Raw genomic sequence first — 21,467 nt, 5'->3', positions numbered from 1 at the left:
GGCTTTGCCTTTATTTGTCACTTATTCTTGAGGCTCAGTGCTTAAAAGGACACAAGTCATAACGTTTTTGATTCATAGCGAGGAGGTACCTGTAAAAAGTCTCCTCAATGTTCCATTGTAGCGTGCATCGTTAGTAAGGTATTTTTCGAGTACGTAATCACCATTTAGCTCACTATGAACAGGTAAGATCCAGTGACAACTTTCGGAACTATGGTTTAGTAGATGGACGCTAGTATAAAATGATATGGTTAACTTTGTTCAAAAGAAGATGATAAAAAGGATAAGTCCAAAAGTATTCTTTTGAAGAGTAATTATATCAACCCGGTGAGGAAAACTTTATCTTTAGTGAATGATACTTCCCTGTTTAATGACTTTATATATCGATATTGGACCAGCTTCCCAAGACAGGAAAAAATCATCACACACATTACCAACTGTTCATCTCGGCAAAGATGTCCCCCCCTCCATGCAACTGCCTCCCAGGTCCTGCTAAAGCCATGCGAGAAACATCTATTCGCTCATCCACCATCATGGCCGGCAACAGGGTATGACTGTTTCCATCAGTCGTAAAGCATACCTTGGAAAGCCGCAACCTCTCCTGCTCACGCAGTATGGCCACAAAGTCGTCCAGAATGTTAATAGTACCGCAGCTCTCTGCCATATGAAGTCCATCAATGACCCAGATAATTGATGGTGGTGCATCCACCAGGAGGCCTTCGATTATCCTCAACGCAGTAGAGGTAGATCCTATCGTTCCATCAAGATTTTCAAAATGTGCCAGGAGCTCTGGGGCACCGTGGAAGTCTGCGGGGAGCAGACGCGCAAGTTGTGCGATTATGGAGTACATAAGCGCGACGGCACAGGCTTCTTGGCTCGAGACATCCGTGTCCCAATTGTACCTTGGCTTACAGAAGAATGAGATACAGGGAATTTGTGCCCTTGTGCTCAGAGCGCACAGCTGCATGGCTGCCAGGGAGAGATTGGACCTATGATTAAATGACGGGACCCCCTCGAGCCAGATCATTTTCGACCGTGGGCTCCTGATCCAGTCCTGGATCTCACTCAATACTTCCTGTGGAAGTAGAGAAGATGGAATTCCTCGGAGTGCATGGGAAAGCTCTTCTCTCCCATCGTCAGTGTACTTCATGAGGGCTGTCGTGGCTTTCTGAATGTCGTAGCGCGTGCATGTCTCATCTGCGTCTTGGATGGTTTGTTAGGAAGGTAGAATAAAACAGATAAATGCAACAATATTTACCAGAGTCCGACTCAGTCTTCCATGTCTCGACCTCAGTAGCTTGAACATCTGTCGGCTTAACATCTGCCAGGCTCTCCCTCTTCTCACGTATCTTTAGCGACTGTGGATCTAGCTCACAGATTAGATTACCATTCTTAAGTTGGCTTAAGTTATGGTCAGCTAGTTGTCCTACCGTGTTTAGCATTCCTCTCAACCTCTTGCAGCGTTTCAAGTGAGCATGCTCCCACGAGCTGACCCAAGTGGTGAAACTTCGCCTGCGTTGCATTTCGGTCGTCGTCTCGACTCTCACTTCCCACAACGTGAAGATATAAGAATTTTCCAGAGACGTCAATTGGCCGTGGGCTGACAATATCGAGCACTTGGCCAAGCTTGCTGCTGATTCCCAGGACCTGCTTCTCTGCCAGATGTGCCGCTTCGTCACGGATCCGTGCAATCGCCGATTTCATGCGATCAACCAAGTCCTTAACTTCATGGTCATAAGAACTCCTATCAATGATCGTCCGATATCGATGGCGCGGTCGACTAAACCATGACATTGCGTTGCAGAGGAACTCAAAGACCATCACGTAGTAGTCCACGACGAGCGTCCTCATGTCTGCGCTGTCCCAGATATCCGTCTTTTTTTGGACGAGCCTCAAATCACTGCTAAGATCGACCAAGGCGGAAAAGAACCCCTCAGCAATTCGCTTATAATTGGCACATATCTAAGTACGCGCAGATATTTTGAGCTCATGGCCAACTCGTGCTCTCCAGATGTGATCGCATACCTTGACGACTGACGAGATAACACCCGTAATCAGACTGATGTACTTGTCACCGGTCGGGATGAACTTGAACAGAAAAGAATGGTCGTCCATCATCTCCAGAAAGTCGACAACATAACTTTTGACCTTTCCCAGTCCTTTATTTCTCTTAGCCTGCCAGTCCATCTGGGCGTCCTGGACGATATTTCTCAACGTGGCAATATTCGGTATCTCCGGGACTAGTTGATCAGAGCCCACTCTAGAATCTTCATGATGATGCTCCCGAAATCGCTGCCAAATTTCTACAATGCTCTTGCGCCCGTCTTCTAGCCGCCTCAAATCTGCATCACTGGTGAATTAGTCAGTCTCAGCATAATGCTACTACTTGAAAAGGCATGCCTGGTTGCATGATGGGCCTTACTCTGTGGTATCCCCGAATTTGAGCCATTTGCTCCATTGTTCCGCCTGCACCCGAGACTGTTTCTCGATCTCGTCCCGCTGTTTTATCGTGGTACTCAGGGCCTGGGTGAGCGGATTGTTGGGCGTCTCCTGCTCTGCCTTCATACTATATCGCCTAATCAGAAAGGATATCGGTGGTTGTTGCATTGCTTACTCGTCTACCTGGAGCCACAAAATCCAAGTGTTGTCGAGTTTTAGTTGTATGTGGCGGGTTATATATTGGAGACGGAATAGTGATGGAGTCGTCTAGTGGGGCGGAGAGGGCTTGGGTATTGGGCACTGAGAGATATCCCATGTCTTTACGCCCCCACCCAGCCTCTTCCGTGGCCGTTTGAGAGCCAGCAGACCAGTCGCCAAGGCCAAAAAATCAGGGAAGCTTCGTATTGGCGTGAGTGGTATGGCCGCCGGACACGGGGTCTATAAGCGCTGAGCCTGAGAATGGAGCGCTAAGTGGAGTGCTAAGCCTCTCAGCCTCCACAAAATGGTGGAATCAGAAGATAAGCCATGCAGTAATCTTAAGCCAAATTTTATACGCTTAGTGGTATAAAGACTGATCGACATCGCGTCCTGAAGGCCCCAGAGTTGACACTTCCAGGATCAATTATTAGAACTTGAATCTAGGGCCCTGTTTCAGGATTTGGCAAACAGAACCATGAACCACGGCGACGCAGGAGAGATGAGTGCCATCACCTTGGGCACTACTTTGGTTTCAACTCCCCCTAACAACATAAGCATAAGTGTGAGTACAGAATCAGACCCTGCCTCGTCAAATGTCGAGACACATAAACATGCAGGAGCAGACCACTCCCCGAGTTCCGATTTGGAGGAGGATGCTGCAAAGGAAAAAGTGACCGAAACTGGTGGAGAGGGAGGTGTTTCCAGTGACCAAGCCAAGGACCAGTATGAGGATAATCAGGTGTCATGGGCAACCTTATATTGTCCGGAGAATGGGCGATCCCATGCGACCCTGCTAGATTTTGGATTTGGCGAATGCCCCAAGTGCGGCCAGAATTTGACGGTCATGTGGACGCAGCCCACATGGGTTCAGCAAGAGTTCAATAATCCACAAGAACACAGCAAAGAACAGGATGACAACCAACCAGGACCACATTTGCCTATGAAGAGCGATGCAGAACAATTGGCTCCAGCGCCTGAGGTCCACGAGGACTCCACCACTGATCCTTCTTCCATTGTGACCTATTGCCTGGAATATCTAGACGCCGGGAGCAACATTATCACCACAGTGCCGTGGTCAGGTCCTTTCAACAGCTCAGTCATTCAAAAAAGCGTCGAGGTCAAGCAGCGCGTTATCTTCAATGTCACTACGGTTTTGGAGACGTCTGTGCCCCCGGACCCGCACAGATACTCACATGAAGTCGAAGGCCTTCTACGAGATGGCATCATAACGAACCCGACCATCGAGGTTGGGGTCCGTTCGACCCGCATGACCATCTTTTCCAAGACGCTTCTCAATGCCCTCGCCCATGTGGTATCCTATTACCCGGCTGAAAGACTGGGAGGGGAATATCTCGAACTCAATGAGCCATTTTCGTTGATTGGCCATCATCTTGGGGAGCTCGAAGCTTACCGAGCGACATATCGAGAAGATGATGTTGGCTCCCCACAGCCAGATGCCGCAGACCATGATCCTGCCGTTCCGATGTGCGAGAAGGAGACATTTGATCAGCTAGGCCTGCTACTTGATTTTGTAAAAGACTCATTCTATAAAGATCGTCTCCCTGATGAACTAGCCCGACACACTCAGAACCGTTGCACATTCCGAATGCTGTGGTTACTCTTCAAGCCCGGAGAAACTGTGTATATGGAGTCTGGGGGTCAACTGTCAGCCTACGTGGTCCAATATCTGCAAGTTGATAAGACGTTGCTTTCATCCACTGGTCGCAAGTTTACTCATCCCTATATTGTCCAGCTGTGGAATCTTGACTTTAATGGAACATATGTCGGGAGGCGTTCCAAAACCGTGACTATCGCACACTTCGATGGCGAGCGACAAGTCACCTCGCTCAAGATATTTCCGTGCCACTTCATCGATAGACAGGACAATGGAAAGACTCGGAGGCACTTGGAGGATCTTGGGCGGAAATGGTATGAGCTTCTCCAGGGAAAGCAGGTGTTCTACTCGGGCGAGTTCCTGGGTCCATCTAAGCGACAGGTAAGCATGCGTTTATTACCCGTATGAGCTATACTGACATCTCGTGACAGTACCAAGGTCGCGTCTATGTCGACTCGGCTTCTTATTTTGCACAGCACGAATACACAGCCCCAGTCATTTGTGAAGTCGAGGACATGGGTGACGGACTAGCTAAATGCCTCTGCGAAGAGTGTCGTGGCTGGAAACCTCACCCGTTGCCTGGCTTCCGGTGGGCCACTTATGATCTTTTGGACCCAAGAGTGGATATCGATCTTGAGCTTCCCGAGTCCCCCGAAGGTGCTCGTCATCGTTACTTACTCTGCAGCCGAGTACTTTATGGACTTGTGTTGAAATCCAGGACATGGGGTGGGTGCTACCATGTCGAATCTACTTTCTCAATGACTCGCTAACGGGCGCAGAGGAATTGAACGTCTCGTACTGTAGGGAGCCGAAAGTGAACAAAAGGGCTATTGATAGCTTGGTTATGCCGGAAGCGAGGAAAGAGATGATCCGCGCGCTTGTGCAGAAATACACAGATTCTAGAAGCGACGAACACAATAGATCTTGGGGAGCCGATTTCATTGAGAACAAAGGTGAAGGGCAGATATTCCTCCTTCATGGCAGTCCGGGCGTGGGGAAAACCTTTGTAAGTTGTATCCTCTCCAGATATAACCTGAACCCTACTGACTGCCACAGACTGCTGGTAAGTCGTACACACGATCAAATGACAGCACGTCGCTATCATCACTGACCCAACCCAGAATGTATAGCCGAATACACCGGACGGGCACTACTATCGCTGACCGTTGGAGACATCGGTACGGACGAAGTAGTAATGGAGAGACAATTGTCCAAATGGTTCAGGCTAGCCGAACAATGGGGCGCAGTCATGCTCATCGATGAGGCGGATGTCTATCTCGAGAGGCGACAGATCACAGATCTTAAGCGCAATAGTCTGGTATCCGGTAAGTTTGATACAGTAATACCCAGATAACTCCAACTCATACTTGACTCCACAAAAGTGTTTCTCCGATGCATCGAGTACTATCGAGGAATCCTATTCCTGACGACTAACCGAGTCGGCCACTTCGACGATGCCTTCATCTCTCGAATCCACGTCGTCATTCGGTATGACAATCTGAGTGAAGAAAACCGGAGAACGATATGGGAACAATTCTTCGACAAGTTGACCGACGAGCGGCATGACTTTGTTGTGACTCGACGTGCAAAGTCCTATGTTTTGGAGGATGAAGTGATTAGCAAAATGCAATGGAATGGACGGGAAATTCGTAATGGTATGGTCTTTACCCATCCCGGCTCTTCGTACAAATAAAGAAACTGACATAGTTTTTCTTTCTAGCGTTTCAAACAGCCGTTGCCCTCGCCGAGTACCGTTTCTCTCAAAAGCAAGACAAGTCCAAAGACGACGGCCCGACATTGGATCAGCGAGACTTTGAGCAAGTGTGCAACATGACGAGGGACTTCAAGCAGTACTTGACCACTGTGCATGGTATTGATGAAGAGGATCGCGCGTTTCATGCTAAGGCTAGAGCCGGTAATATTCGCCGGGCTTGATGCTGTCGAAATCGTCTGCCCATAAAGGGAACCTGGAGTCTCGTACGAAGCCAAAACAATACAAACATGCCACATAGACTCATACCAACTAGGTCATTCACTCATTACCTCCCTTCCCATGACTCACCCCTTACCATATCATTCACCAATACTTAGGTCATCATTCTGCAACTTATTAGTCTACAATAGGGTACCCAATCAGCTCCCCCTATTCTCCGAGAAGTCGAAACAATCGCGAAAATCCACTTTACCTGACAGCCCAATCATTCGACGCGCTGGTGACGCGTGAACGTAATTATAGAATTAGATCATATCAGATTAGATTGTCTTCCACCCTGGGGTATGGGGCATATGGTTGTCTACCGTAATGAATGATTATCTTATACTGATAGCCATATACGCTCTATCCAATAAATGAGGTCAAAGTTTCAACGTTTATTTCATCTCGTGTTGTGCTTTTAGCTTGTTTCAGGTCTTCGAATATACTCCCAGCATCACTAATAGATTTGGGGTAGCGACCCCCCGAGGTAAGAAGCCATCATCATAAACTATTGTTAATCTGCCAGACTATGGCACTGCATTATCTGCAATTTTACTTTATATCTCGCTAATATGCTCCAGTATCAAGAGAACCATTTCCAACTACCAGCGATAATGGAATGCGTCTCACGAAGTAACACTCGAGAATCATATTAAGGAAATAGTGGCCAGGGTTCTTAAAACTCTATATGAGTGTTTATTCTACTAGTGCGGCCGAGTTCCCCGCCCCAAGCCCCAGATCTTGAACACTTTTTCCTCCCTGTATGATCAAAATTAAAGTTCCCCATTGTCCACGGTTAGTATTAGCGACCCTTCAGAGCCGATTGTGGGCCTTACAAAAACGAAATGGTCTCTATAATAATGGGGGTGGGTTGATGATTTTAAAGCCCATATAATCGAGAAGATGCTTATGGTGAGTCAAATGATGGGAAAGTATGTGCTGAGTCAGAGGAGTAAAGGTCACTGGAAAACAGAAACGGGCGGTATGAGTAACTACTTGCGGAAGTAGAAGAAGCGCCCGCGCCGCCACATGCTTCTCTAACACCATGACCTTGTTCTCAGTATAGCCGGAGGATCCGCCGCTATACCTAGATTCTCCATAAAAGCTCAGCAAAGGAAAGCCAGATGCATTGGATGTCAATTTTATCCATATATTTTAGGATAGACCCAAGGTGGGTGGGTCCCGGCTTGGCCCGACCAATTGTTCGAAGGCCCGGATAAGGCCCTTCGGGTCGTTGTCGCTCAGTCATTCAATTTGTGAGGGGCCAATACATCCGGCTGGGGTATAACAAACACAGTCTACTCTGCGAGCAAGGACTTTGGTATGTAACGTTTAAAAAAAGTTGTGATTTGCGGGGAATTGTCATCAGGTGGGTTTTCCGCAGGAAATCTTGGGATAGAAGGAAGTCAGTATCTATATACTTTACTGAGTAATGGACAATGCCCTATATTGCCAGTGTTGTCATCGCTCCTTCTAGTGCCCGCAAGCCGTTGAGACTGTATGATTAAAGTCCACAATCAGATTCCCTTCATTCTACTTCATATCTCGTGAACGACTTTTCCCACACAAAGTTAATAATACAGATACAGAGGACAGAATACATCCGCGCCAGACTCTCTCCGTCATCCATCTCACTTGCTGCCCTGTGCTTTCTGATAGCTGTGGCCATCATAAGTATAAGCATACTCACCAACATCAAATCCCCACTTGCCCTTGCCATTGGAACCCGGTTTGCAGATGGCATCATTTTTGTTAGGCTTAGAGTTGTTGTTGTTGAGTGCCTTGCAGTAGGGACTGATTGATATATGAAATCAGCAGTTGCCAGAAGAATAGTAAAGAAAGCTTAGGTGTTCCCTTACCCTAGCTCTCCTGTCCATCCTGTAATTTCGAACCAGCTATTCTTACCCTGGTGTGCGGATTTGATATCATACCTATTGTAGAAGCTGTTGATAGAACCGCCTTGCGAGCGCTGAGATTCTGTGGTTACTGGGAACAAGATTGCCCTGCTTGGTGATCAGTACGCTAAATATCTGTTACCGCCAATTTACCTACTGGTAACCACCCTGAGTAGTTGATGCGTATGGAAACTCCTCTGGAGACACGTATTCACTGCCAGGTATCTTGACCTTGGCCGCTGTCGGGTTTCGGAAGGGACCGGCCCCCTTGCCTCCTGGAAAATACTTCTTCACGCCGGCGTCCTTTCGGTTCTCATTGCTCTCTGTTCCATCTCTCTGGCTGAGCGATGAAACCGAAACTGTTTGTTAGATGGATGCCGAATCTGGGTTGGTGCAATGAGTTGCCGTCAGAGGCTCACAATATTGGTTCTTTCCCCAGACACAGAATAGCATAACAGTCGCCATCAAAAGGCAAAGCGTTATCTCGCTTAACCTCCATTACCCCCGAAATAGGGTTGCTTTTGCTTGAACCGGCAACAGGGGGAGCACGGCTCGCCAAGTTGTTAGTAGCAACATCTTCGGTGGCATAAATCGGCGCTGCGTAGGTTATATTTATGATCGTCGTATAGAAGACAAGTACAATGAGAAGACTGTAACCCCACATGGTGAAAGAGTATATAGATTGTGTAAATTAAAGAAAGCCCTGGATAGAAACTTGGTTGTCTTTCTCGTCTATTTCTTGATGCTTGACATGCTCTCGACAGCTACGTACACGAGCTAGCTGGCTCTTATATGTCTGATTTGATCTCTCAAGGTGCCACATTATGGCTGTATTCAGGGGCAAGCCTGAAGCACCTCACTGGGGCTAAACTGGATGGCTTTGCCTTGCATATGTGAAGGCGAGCGGTATAGCAGTGAGGAAACTGCGGTTCAAAATGGGAAACTAGGGACCAGGAAAGATCAAACATGATTGATGAAACATGGTGTCACTGTGATTGGGACATTTGTTACGATTGAAGGGGAATAAGCTGATCAAACCCTTTGCAGGCGATACTCATCATGGAAGAGCATTGTTTGAAACTAGCTCATGGAATAGAAACGTACGGGGAAAGTAGTAGGATGAGAGAACAGGAAAATAGAAGGCAACCATTGTCAGGGGTTTGAGTCTGGATATTTTAACGGCCCGTCGCTGTCAGGTCGGCTGCATTGGGGCCTTGATTGCTAGGTATGAGTAAGTTGTTGGCAAACCCTGGGAGATTATTGGTTCCACAAGTACCTGAAGCCTCAGAATACCGACTTTGCGAGAACCTAATGTTGCATCGGCCATCAATGGCAAGCATTGCCAATTTAGGGGCTGATATCCCCCAGATAATCATAGAAGTTATTTATTGTGATTGTGCTGAAGTATGACTATTCTCGGGGTGACTGTCATCCAATGCTGGTCGCACAGTATGTTTTGGAAGATGCCTCTACACTTGATCTCTGCCTGCTCAGCATCATAGCAAATAGGGTAGATATACCAATGCCTTGGTATGTGCCTGTTGGGTGCCCAGAGACAAAACCGCACTCGACCGGCTTAGGCTTCCAGTTGCAATGGTTTCAGAATCAGTACAACAATGTCAGACCGGAGCTCTCCTCTGAGCCTCAGCGAGATGTATTTCAAGTTCCGGCTTCACACTGTTGGACAAAGAAATTTGTGAACCCATCGCGTCTGAGAATGGTAGCCGGATCTTCCCCTCCTTGGCGCGTTGGCTTATGTGAGACTCACACATAAGACTCCCTGATAATCCCTGCATTCCCTGTTCACATTGGCTGACTGTGTTACTACTGGGCGGTTAACTTACATGACAGCTTTTAGCCCCAGAACTGCAGCACCTCACAGGTAGTAAGCCGAATAGTCAAAGGCGGTGAGTCTTACGTGTAGCTTATCTTCGGATATTCACCATGTACGCGCCTTACCCAACCTGGCCATCTGGCAGATGCAGGAATTATAAAGCCTCTATTGCGGCCGCGTCTTCCATATTCGAAACTCATTCCACTGATGAGAAGCTGTTCACTGATTCCTTCTGAGATTGAAACTACAACACCTGTTACTCCAATCACAATGTCCGACATCATGACATTTTTCACGGCGAATATGCTCGCAAGTGTATGATTATATAAGAGTCCATGTCCATGGCCACGGCCGGGGCAACCTAGCTAACCCTTCGTCCCAGGTATTCAATCAACTCTTTGAAGAGAGCCAGACGGCTGAGAACGCGTGTCCTTTTCTTACACTTATCCGTTATCCAGAGCAGGAAGAGGTGGATGACTGGGGAACGAAAGCACCCATCCAGGATTTTGAGACGGGATTCCTGGGCAAAAGCGACGATGAGCTTCGTCAATACTTCCGCCGCTTCTTGTCCGAAAGACCAGGATACAAACAGGGGAATATTGGTGGACACTGGATGGCAGAGCTCGACGAGCATTCTGCCATTGAGTCAACAATCGTGCTACACTACGGGATGAAGAAATCGACGTGGGATTATATGCATGAATATGAGCCCGAGGCAGAGATCTTTGCGGATGGGAAGCTTTGTGATGACGGGTATATCTGGTGGAAGTGGAGAGTCCCGTTCAAATACTCCTATAGCTTCTACATATCCATCGAATGCTGCGACTTTGAGGTCATGCAATTGTTCTGCCGTCCAGAGTATCGGGACTCGCGGGGACTCATCGATTATGAGACCTGCGACAAGATCATTCGCAGGGAGATTCCAGACCCTTTGCAGACTGTGGGAGGAGAAAGGGATGAGTCGCCTGACCCGTGATGTTGAGGGCCACTATTGTCGATCACGGAACTGCATGGTTAGCGGTGGTTAGGGGACGCCTGGTAGCCTGAATAAAACCTGGTCATGCGAGAACTCGATCTGACTCAGTCTTCATTTGTAGCCATATTCCTTAGCTGGATTTACTCTGTTAGAGAATCACAACGGGAGGATCGACTTGAAAAGAATATGGTTTAGTCACACTGTGAACAATGTACTACCTGTTAAGCATGGTCAGCTCTATTCAGCAGGCGGTCTGAGTACAAGTACGTGTTGAAAGGCTGTTAACCTACAATCTGTGATAATATTGGCTTCGCTAGGTTATTCACGAGGTATAATGATACAGATCATAATTATTAACACTGTCATGTAATCAAGTGCTCTAACAGGTTTACCTCTCCGATAGCTATCCCGGCGGGAATATTCTTAGAGACTCACCTCAGTAACTTGGGTGCGTAGTGGATAGCAACCCTCCCCATTAGTGCTTCGACAAAAGACGAGACCAGCAGAATGAAGGGCAGCATCGCCTAGGGCACCGCAGCATATCGGAAATTCCAGACAGACTTGTAACCCAACTGATCCATGGAACCGTGATCCATAATCTCCGGTACATCCGGAGATAGCATTCGGCATTCGGCTTCCCCCCCCCCTCCAGGAGTTCCCCAAAATTGCTGCTGCAATGGCCGAAGAGGCAAAGCGGAGCTTCCCTGTAGTGAGCACAATTGCCAATTAACTTCGAGGTCGGTATTCGGGGTATACGGTTTATACGCCACATCCCGATTCTATCCTTCCCAATGCAGGCAACACAAACTACTACTAACCCTGTCGGAAAGCCTGTGCGGGGTAAGTATGATGACAATGTATACTATGAAAAGCTCATGGACTGCCGTAATGATATATTAACCTACCAACGCACCCTGTTTCCATGTTTACTGACAATATCATCCCCAGCTCGTACTTTAGATAGATTCTTATTTCTATCATTTCAATTAGTCATAAAGCCTCATCATGTTTCCACACCCCAGAAGAATCGTTACCGGACATAATCCCGACGGCGCAGCCATTGTAGTGGACGATCGTGAGATTCCTTGCGTGCCAACAGCAATAAATGCCAATTTTGCAGTCCTTTACGAGACGCACCAATTCCCCGAATCCAACGATAAATGGATTGATCCAATCGAAACCCGCACCGCGGATTTGTCGAACAACAAGGGCATAGTGCTCCGCGTTGTAGACATTCCACCCAACACCCGAACGGTAAGTGTGGCTACATACAGGATGCCTCAAGTGGGGCTAAGGATCGATCGCAAATTAATTTATTGTTAGATGTTCCATCGAACGGAGTCCTTGGATTTTGGTATCCTGCATAGCGGTGAAATCACCTGGTGTATTAGCATATGCATTCCCGTAGCGTTATAAATGTGATTTCTGGAGGCTAAATCCGCGTTCCAGTTACCTTGATGACGGAGTTTATGTGGGCATGAAAGCTGGTGACGTTTGTGTTCAGCGAGGTACAATCCATAGCTGGACCAATCATTCCGGTCAGCTTGCAAGAATATATTTCATACTCTCTGGTATGTCGGTCTTCATCATATGGTGGAAATAATCTTAAACTGACTCTGTGTGCTGCAGCCGCTCATCCTGTCACTGTCGGAGGGAAGGTTCTCGGGGCGACAGGTTACTCCAAGCATGAGGTCGCTACTGGTGGAGGGTCAGACAAGGAATGAAGAACAGAATTCGATTCAAGTATTGACATCATTTCTTGTTCGTTTGGTGACCTGCTGTATCTGATATTAATTGTATCGGAGTTCCACCTTGTCTTCTGATGTAACTCTCTTTAGTAGTGTAGAGTTCGATTAGCGAGCTATTGCAACAGGTAGAGTCTCAGCGGTAATGTAGCTTTTATTTTTGAGGCTTCGATTATCCAAGTGCGACTGGGATGAAAGCTACATTTCAATGAACGTCATTGGTTACTTTTATATAATGATTGTATTCGAGATTATCAGACGGTTGAACGCTATATTACGCATTCACCTTGTTGCAGGTGTGAATAAGAGAGGCAAATTCATCTCATTCACTTGAATATACATACCAACATGCCTCGTGCTGTTGTCACTAAAAGGTAGGGGTAATTCCTGTACATATCCCATACCGACTTAACTCCCGTCCGAGAAGATATAGCCAACATGTCGGACTAGACCATATAATTCAATCATAAACCCCCAAGTCCGAGATTACCTCTTTTCTATTTTCCGACGTGGGTACAGTCGAAACAACTATAACTTCTCATGCACATGATCATACACGTGTTATACTCCCTGCTGCAACAGTTCTCCTTGGCGCAGCAAATCCATAATATAGTCGTCAATATGCCCAATCTGTCCCATGCCTAGTCCCAGCATAGACCCGTCAAGACTGCTGTTCACCACACCACCGTTTATAGTTTCTGCGGTTATGAACGGATTGATCGTAATGGGCAACTGGCTAGTCGCAGCACCGACACCACGCGATATCTGGGAGATACACCCAGCAATACTCTCTTCTGCCGACACGGGTCCCCGAGAATCTGCATCTTCCAGACCAAGGTCTTCAATATCATCTGCGGCCTGCACAGTGGAACCGTGCTCGTTGATAAGGATGGAATTGTGAGTCAGGATAGAAAGTCGCGCTCTGGAATTAGCTGGTTTAAATTCTCGTAGGGTCTCCGGAGGCATATTTTTCAGCTCGTCTGTCAGCGGGAATGGGGCGCTCGCATGCACCTTGTAAAGACCACAAGCAAACTTGCCCTGTAGACAATGCGTCAGTATGCGTCACAGGCAGAGAAGTATATAATAAGGCTTGAGGTCCAAAAGAGCAAATTATCGTACCAAAACATCTGAAAAGGCCCAGTGCTTTCCCAGTATTTGTAGCGTCTTCAGGTTGGCCAAAACATTGCGCACGGCGCACTGCTTCACAATTGGCTGTGAGCACCACAAGAAGGGAGCCTGGATCGCGCGAGCCGAATAGGCAGCATATCCAATAAAGCTCGGCATCCTTCGAGCATCCCAGTCCAGCTCCAAGGCTGCATGTAGCAGTTTAGATACAGAATTTGCGTGCTCAAAAGCTGTCTGTGCAGACAATTGCTGCGCATACGCAAAGACACCTTCACAACGACTCTAGGAGAACAGTGGCATGATGGACGAGTGCAAGGAACACAGGCATTGATTATAGATCACGTGCAACAAGAGTAACTTCGGCAGATCTTGCACGGGTACTGCAGCCATCTTTGAGGAATCCAATTGAAACGAAGAGTTCAGCTTTGACCAAGCCACTTAATGCGACTGTCTAGTGTTTGTATCTCGATCAGACGGCTTGCGAGGTTTAGTCCTGTCTGCTTGATGAAGAAGACAACCGACGAACATAGGGACATAGCCCTGACCAGCTCAGCATAGATGCTCTGCGTGCTTTCTGTATCATTCAAAGTGATACTAGATCGAGGACTCTCTAATTAGAATTCGGACTCCCCGCATGGCAGTATAGTGTGCAACATGCCCTTGGTGGGTACTTTTGGGAAGGGACTATCAGCCTGAAATGTACTTTGTAAGTAAGAGGCCCAGAATCGGCGTCGCTGCATCTGAGAGTCCACATGGCTCTTATTCCGCCCATCTCCACCAGAAGCTTCTAGAACCCAAGTGGTACTCGACGCACAGCCTGATTGCAAAATTAAATTAGTAGGCGAATACAATTGATGTAGAGGCGGACAGAATCGACATTGATGTGTCAGTGAAGTTACTCCGTAAGTAACAACGATGCCACGGTATTGATGATGGGGAGTCTGATAAACGCGATCTTCTCGAACAGGAGATGGTAAGTCATACAAACTTTGTGAGAGCAATCTCAATACACTTTACTTGACGCCGATCCAGCAGTTGACCACACTTGGCTTCTGCCGGAGGGGAATTGTCAGTGTAGTCAGGGCGACCAATCGTATCATCTATGAACACCGACGAATATTCTATTTCCAAGAGATGTTCATATTGCACAGGGCAGCTGAGTGCACATAGCCTTTGTCATCTCTCATTTATTCTCTCGTCCCCACTAAAACAGATTTCACCTCCCCTACACTGTCAAAATTCACCTCGCCAACCAAATTTCGAACTTGCCTTATCATCCTCGCCAATGCCGCGTTGGATGCGTCCGTGACCATCTGCACCGTGGCCCACGAGCACTGCACCGCCTCTTTATCTCTAGTCTGGGCGGACGGCGGCGGCGACTGAGCACGTAGCTCTTCATTCCACAAAGGAGAAAAGTCGACTGCGGTCGGTGCTTGGTAGTACGGTGGCAACGGGGTGCCATGTTTGATGGAGGCGGAGAGGAACAACAGGGCAGATGTCATTTGGCGCGAATGAGTCGATACGGATGCAAGGACCGTCGTTGATGTGGAGGAGTGCGAAAGCGACGGCCACGAACGGGTAAAGTAAATGAGGAGGTTGATATAGTTCATGATACTTTGGGGCGGGGGATTAGATGGGGTTAGCTCCAGTTTCTATTACTACAAGGGACTAGCAGAGCTAAACGCAAACAGACAGGAAGTGAAGAAACGCGAACAAAGGGGAAGGGCTTTCAACTCACCTCATTGCTTCTTGCATGATAGACATATAACTTCCCACGGGGAAGCGTCCCCCAACCGGCACATCAAATCTCTGGAATAATGCATGCATCCTCGACGGGGGAATCAAGGTCATGATCCGCTGGAACAGTCGCTCTTGGGTCCTGGCGAGTCTTCCAACGATTCCTCCACCGGTATTAGTACGAGAATCCAGTGTCATCATTCTCTCACCTTGCACAAGCCCCCTTAGCTTAAGGCTCGAGATTGAATGCCCACAATCATGGAATTGCGCGAGCAGAACTAGGATATCCCCGAGTTTGTCACCCAGGAGCCCGCGGTCCGTAATGGGGTAGGGGAACAGCGTCCACACGTACGCAATGAAAGCGCCCGCAAGGACGCTGAGAAGCCGGTACGGGGCGCTCAGGTAGACTGGATAGTCTTCCTGTCCTGTCGCTACTATGGTGTCATGGCCCAACTTCTTTGACTGCAGGGCGATGCCAATGATGGCAACAATCGGGACCAGGATGCAGAGCCAGACGGCGAATAATTTGGGAATCTTGATGAATCCATATGAAAGGAAAAAGAATGCGAGCCAAGTCAAGACTAGGACTCCTCTGTCATGGGAGGTTAGCTTTTATTTGGTGCAGTGAAGAACGGCTGTTGTCGACTTACGTGGGCTTGCCGTCAACAATGTACCAGCAGAGATAGCAGGTCCCCATTGCTGCAGTCGCGCCCATAATTTGGGCTGCAAGCTTGAAGGTGCTTTCTCCGGAGGCAACATTCATAGCGACCAGGATTACGATCAGGGGCCAAATGAGCCTCTGCTGATAGTAGAAGGTCCAGGTCTTCTCCAGATATGCCAGGATCCCCACGGTAGACGCCGCCAGGGCCATTCGAAGCCCAAAGGCAGATTCCTTCGATCTGAGCAGCCTGGATACCGCTCGTAGATGGTCCGTGTAGCGCTCCCATGTGTTCTGAGGAGGGAGATGATGATGGTCATGTAGTTTGATCCGAGTGGTCTTCTTTCCTTGACACCCAGTCTCGGTGAGGTCTGCAGCCTGACTAGCATGAATATCTGGTTGTTCGCTTGTGAGGTGTTGCAAATGGGAGGTGAAATGATGGGTGTGGGGAAACACCAGTCGCTCTCTCTGCATTGTGCCATCTTCCCTTTTCGAATCCGCAAAAAGAACCAGTTCATAAACCGCCGCGGCGACAGTGGACATGAGATTCTTGGCCTGGAGAAAGACGTATGCATACTTGAGATTCGATGCGCTGGTCACCCCCTCATTTTCTTCAATACAGGTACTAAGAAGCTCACTTTGTCGACCGCGGAACGCCCGACTTTTACGGCCCATATAGTCTGCAAAGGTGGGAGAACCGGGCCTCTGGCACTCGACGTCGGGCTTTTTGTTCTGGTTTGGCAAGTATTCGAGGACGGTCGCCGCGTGCTGCAATCCTTCATCGATGACCTGTTCGATTTCTCTGAAAGGCTCGCCCATTTCCGACATGACATGGCTCCAAAAGTGTCGCAATTCACGCTGGCGAGCTACTCTTGGGTCACTTCTTACTCCTTTCTCTCGCTGAACAGTTGGCTTCTCGGGATCAACTCCATCAAACAGATGAATGATGGTTTTAATACCAGCCATTGGAGTGAGAATGGTTCGAAAGGCCCGAAATAGTTGATGTAGGTCGTCCGCATTCAGCTTGCCATGGGCAACCTCTCGCTTAGCGCTGATTGTATCTGTATATAATTCCATATGAAGAGCGATCAGTTGGTTGAGACTCTCGAGTAGAGCTTCTCGCTCGGGGAACGGCCGTTCTTCGACAACATCCCCCTCTCCCGCTCTCTGCCCACTTACTGGAGGCTCTAATGTCCCCAAAGCTTGATAGTAGGCAGATTGCCTCGCAACAAAGTCCCGTAGCGCTGCAAAGTAGGCAGTCTGCTTCCTAAACAAGACCATTCTTGTCGTCATTGGAAATATGAGCAAGGAGACACCGGTCGCAATACCAAACGCGATGAAGAAAATCTCCAGTAACTCCACCACCAAGGAGATAGCTTGACCCATGGTATGAAAACGAGGGGCGTAGGTCATAGTGATCATCGTCATGACGCTGAACATGTAGACGCAATTCTGAAGGATTGGAACCTTGGCCCGCAGGGTTCCTGCAGCCCACTGCGTGCAGAAGAACCAGATCGCACAGACTGCCGCTTGTGGGCCATTGTAGGAGGCCGTCAAATCCGGCGTGGTTGTGTGCTGGCGAGCTTGAATTCCCCAATACATGGTAAGGAGAGATAGGGCCGAGCCAAGGCAAGTGGCGAGGATGTTCAAGACAAGCCCTTCGAGATATTTGGCGCGCGGGAGCATAGCCATACTGAAGAATGCAATCATAGCCATAATATATCCGACCGTGGTAAAGCGTTGGGCAATGTGGTCGGATTGGTAGATGGCGAGCGAGATGGTCATCGGCAGCGAGCCCCTTCACGGTAAAGGGTTCTGCATTAGCCTACTAAATATCCACCATCCGAATTGGAACTTACTTGACCATCATGATGACCAACGGGATGTTGGGCATAATTCTTTTCCATAGGCTGGGCTTTGCAGCCTTGCGCGCCTCCAACCCCCCGTCTGTATTATCATTGGTAACTTCACTCGCAGACTGTAGAGGTATTGAGTCGCTCATCGCGGCGTGGCTAAGGAGCCTTTGAGGTTGTCTGAGGAGGGAAGGAGGATGAATAATATACAGCTATATTGGTGTCATAGAAGCACTACTGCTGGAGGGGCAGGTATAAGAGAGGATTTACTAGTAGCGGGACTGCAACATACATGCAAAGGGGTTCAGGGTTCGGATGGGGAACAACAAGAACGCAATTCAGACTCATTCGCTTACAGTTTACTGGATAGCTCCTGAATAGTCTCGGGTTTTGCAACGGACTTTGAGTTCAATTTTTATCGTTCTAGTCCTACGTCTTGGCTCCGCCTGCCCGCACATAGAAATATCCACTCTCCCTGGAAATGATCATGTTCTATATATTCACAAACGGGGTGGTTTTGTAGGACTTCCTCATGGCAAAGGTTTGCTCACTACACAGTAGATGGAACCACATCACCAGGATTCTGAGGAAGTCTTCCTCAAGCACTCCAGGTCCCAATATTTAGGCATAATATCTCCTATCAGCTTGTTTCGCACATGTTGAGATTGACCACATCTATTCGAAAATGAATGATTCTCCTGTGGGTCCTCGACATACGACGGAGATCCGAACCACCGAACGCCCGATTCCGATGCGCCCCATAGGAGATCTGCCTGCAGGCCTAACTTCAGGCCTTGGGACTGTGGGTACACTGGATTGTCAAAGCCAGGGGGGGTTACCATGCGTACAATCCCAGAGTGTCTTATCAAGAGCCTTTCGCGGGTCTTCAACCACTTTTTTTGGGTCTCATAGGTAGATGTAGATACCCACGCACTCACCTTTAAGTGCTTGGCCAGCTCGTTGTAGATAGTCCACGATATTCAGAATGGGTTGATTTAGAAAGTCGCGCGCTAATATCACTCGAGATCTAATTAACAACACCTGCAGGAAACGAATACCCCACTCTCAATGGGACACCTACGGTGGCTGGATTCGTCCTTTTTCTATACGTCTAACAGATTGCATTCGGATTTGCCTCTTAAAACTCAATGGCCAAGTAAGGCCAGGTTCTAGATTACGATATCATAAAAGGTGGGTTTCAGAATTAACAATGCCATCACTGCTGTGATGATATCCAAGAGTTCTCGTCCATCCTGCGTGCCTCGCTAGCCCTCCTCAGATATGCACGCTGTTCCAATCCGCCCCAACATGCAGCAGGGAGATCTTGAATTACTGTAGAAGGCACAACCATAAAAGCCCACGCCACGAGAAGACTCCCATCCTATCTTCATGTCGAGAGAAAAGCCGCCGTAATGGCCACCACCCCGCCAACGAGCGGCAGGAGACTTCGAATACCGTTTAAAACCATCCATCGGCCAAGAAGGCCATTGCTCTGAAGTACATCAGCGGCAGTCAGGTCGGCTTGGGATTTCGCCAGTTTGATAAGAGCATTGTTCGTCGGACGCATCGTGACGATAGTGTACGGCACGATGCTCACTGTCAGAATAGCAGCTGCGGTATATAGCCCAGCCGGGTTGTACGTCGTGCGAATGCCAGGGCGGGCCGACCAGGCAAGGTAAAGAAATGCGGCCGCCGTAGTGGCCGCAACCGGTGGATTTTGAGACTTTCCGGCATCGTAGATTTTTTTCCACAACTTGACGGCCGTGCCTGGTGACACTTCCTTCTCCTCCTGGGCATTGGTCAATGCAGGCACCGCGATTAAACTGAGAGCAGCAATATTGCCTGTACGAGGTTTTAGAAGTCGGTTGAAACAGTATGGAAGGTGGAGGGGTTGGGCGCTATCTACCAGACAGCCATGCTGCGCCACTAAGGCCGACAGCCTGCGCAATTCGGTATCCAGATGGATATGTACTCATTGTCTAAGAAGAAGACTAGTCACTGGGAGGATAGTGGATTCAATGTCAAAGAAACAAGAAAATCATATCAGCAACAGGTAAGTTCGAATTACTAGAATACTTGAGCCATAGAAAAGGGAGCTATGACGAAACGATGAGTGAGGCCACATTCCAACCTAATAGTAAATGACATGGCCAAAGTGGGCCCCCAATCAACGAATAGCAAAGCTTTCCAAAGGCCGTCCAAAGTCCGAGCCAGTTGAAGTCGTTCCACCGGTTAGTGCTCTTGGCGGATCCCAAATTATATGTTCCCGGGGCCCACAGAATCCATGTAACACCTTCGTCCGAAGTGGGCTTTGCGTTGATATAATGGATATTAAAATCAGGAGGTGGGCGTATGAATAAAGCCTTAGTTTTGGAGCATATTGTCTAATACAGCTTGAAATTATAGCTTCTTACGGCTAATAGAGTACATATGCAACAAACCAACGCAGTTAGACCTCCTATTCCATGGAGTGCACCATTCTTCGAAATAGGTATCGTGTAGAGCAAGTTATTGAATACTAGACACACCAAGTCAGCGTTTAGCACGAGGAGTGTTCTGCGCCTTCCACAGCATCAACCCCCTTGCTTTCTATATCGCCAAGCTATAGCAAAACTGCTTCACAGTCTCAGAGATACATGCCCACAGCCAACAATCCTCCCATCAGTGGAAAACCCGTTCGAACCATATTCCAAACTCCCCAGCTGGTCATTGCCGCTTCAACCTGATCGCTTTCACTATTGGACTCAGCTGCTGCCGCATACAATATTATCTCCGATCTTTTCAGTACTATAATTGTGAAGGGGACGATGCTCAGGCATGCAGTGGCTGCAGCGAGAAAGCGGTTCCCCTGGGTTTTCACTCCCAACCACCCGAAGCAAGCCGCCGAGAACAATACCAATGGCGTACAAAGCTTGTGGCAACGACGATGCACTTGGACCCACCGCTGTGCAGCCAGGGCGGGGGATTCTCGAACGTCAATAAGGGCAGTGCTAACACCAGCAAATGAGGAGGTAAAGATTGCACCTATCCAAGGGGGGTGGTTGTGAGTAAGTCTCAGATTAATTAAATATTATGTAGTTGGAGTTCAAAGCTCAGTCAACTTACCGGCCACAAACGACGAGGAGATTACTCCTGTTGCGTGGATGAGGGACGAATTACTCGTCATCTTTGGGTACGCATTCAAGTTCAAGTGAACTAGATCGGCGACCGAGTGAAAATTCAGCAAGGTTGGTCAGTTCTTATACTGTCACTTTGAAATCGGCATAGTACACCGGGTACAGGGTAGTGCCTACGCAGGTCAACTGCAAAACCCGAGGGGCGGACTTAGGGCTAATTGAATGCCCGCTTACAAACCATTAAGACAAAATATCGTCGGTCGAATGACGTGGTTATCTCCTGAGTATATAGACAGATCAAGAT

General features: G+C 48.2%; 7 protein-coding genes across 7 annotated transcripts; 2 read left to right on the top strand and 5 right to left on the bottom strand.

The window, feature by feature from the left end:
• Positions 1–427: 427 nt before the first annotated feature.
• On the bottom strand, positions 428–2,562 carry AtWU_06957 (phenazine biosynthesis-like family protein; the record flags this gene model as incomplete). The annotated part of the gene is made up of 5 exons (XM_035502066.1): positions 428–1,200; positions 1,256–1,363; positions 1,428–1,959; positions 2,023–2,347; positions 2,420–2,562. 5 exons carry the CDS (start codon positions 2,560–2,562, stop codon positions 428–430), a joined length of 1,881 nt encoding a protein of 626 aa, XP_035357959.1.
• A 547-nt stretch (positions 2,563–3,109) lies between these two features.
• Positions 3,110–6,184, top strand: AtWU_06956 (P-loop containing nucleoside triphosphate hydrolase protein; the record flags this gene model as incomplete). The annotated part of the gene is made up of 7 exons (XM_035502065.1): positions 3,110–4,630; positions 4,681–4,975; positions 5,029–5,255; positions 5,306–5,312; positions 5,371–5,574; positions 5,632–5,904; positions 5,970–6,184. 7 exons carry the CDS (start codon positions 3,110–3,112, stop codon positions 6,182–6,184), a joined length of 2,742 nt encoding a protein of 913 aa, XP_035357958.1.
• A 1,671-nt stretch (positions 6,185–7,855) lies between these two features.
• Positions 7,856–8,783, bottom strand: AtWU_06955 (deoxyribonuclease NucA/NucB; the record flags this gene model as incomplete). Its single annotated transcript, XM_035502064.1, has 4 exons — positions 7,856–8,018; positions 8,084–8,227; positions 8,277–8,459; positions 8,539–8,783. The coding sequence occupies 4 exons, from the start codon at positions 8,781–8,783 to the stop codon at positions 7,856–7,858; spliced, it is 735 nt and encodes a 244-aa protein (XP_035357957.1).
• Positions 8,784–10,223: 1,440 nt separating this feature from the next.
• Positions 10,224–10,929, top strand: AtWU_06954 (lactamase-like protein aptB; the record flags this gene model as incomplete). The annotated part of the gene is made up of 2 exons (XM_035502063.1): positions 10,224–10,268; positions 10,336–10,929. The coding sequence occupies 2 exons, from the start codon at positions 10,224–10,226 to the stop codon at positions 10,927–10,929; spliced, it is 639 nt and encodes a 212-aa protein (XP_035357956.1).
• Positions 10,930–13,235: 2,306 nt separating this feature from the next.
• AtWU_06953 (MFS transporter) lies at positions 13,236–13,958 on the bottom strand (the record flags this gene model as incomplete). The annotated part of the gene is made up of 2 exons (XM_035502062.1): positions 13,236–13,712; positions 13,794–13,958. 2 exons carry the CDS (start codon positions 13,956–13,958, stop codon positions 13,236–13,238), a joined length of 642 nt encoding a protein of 213 aa, XP_035357955.1.
• Positions 13,959–14,986: 1,028 nt separating this feature from the next.
• AtWU_06952 (MFS transporter) lies at positions 14,987–18,196 on the bottom strand (the record flags this gene model as incomplete). The annotated part of the gene is made up of 4 exons (XM_035502061.1): positions 14,987–15,413; positions 15,538–16,128; positions 16,187–17,992; positions 18,054–18,196. 4 exons carry the CDS (start codon positions 18,194–18,196, stop codon positions 14,987–14,989), a joined length of 2,967 nt encoding a protein of 988 aa, XP_035357954.1.
• Positions 18,197–19,434: 1,238 nt separating this feature from the next.
• AtWU_06951 (DUF1772 domain-containing protein) lies at positions 19,435–20,023 on the bottom strand (the record flags this gene model as incomplete). The annotated part of the gene is made up of 2 exons (XM_035502060.1): positions 19,435–19,889; positions 19,954–20,023. The coding sequence occupies 2 exons, from the start codon at positions 20,021–20,023 to the stop codon at positions 19,435–19,437; spliced, it is 525 nt and encodes a 174-aa protein (XP_035357953.1).
• Between the last annotated feature and the right edge of the window lie 1,444 nt (positions 20,024–21,467).

The sequence above is a fragment of the Aspergillus tubingensis genome, assembly GCF_013340325.1.
Source record: "Aspergillus tubingensis WU-2223L DNA, scaffold_8, whole genome shotgun sequence".
Classification (NCBI taxonomy): Eukaryota; Fungi; Ascomycota; class Eurotiomycetes; order Eurotiales; family Aspergillaceae; genus Aspergillus; species Aspergillus tubingensis.
The sequence above is the reverse complement of the archived record's forward strand: the minus strand, read 5'-3'. Positions and strand labels throughout refer to the sequence as shown.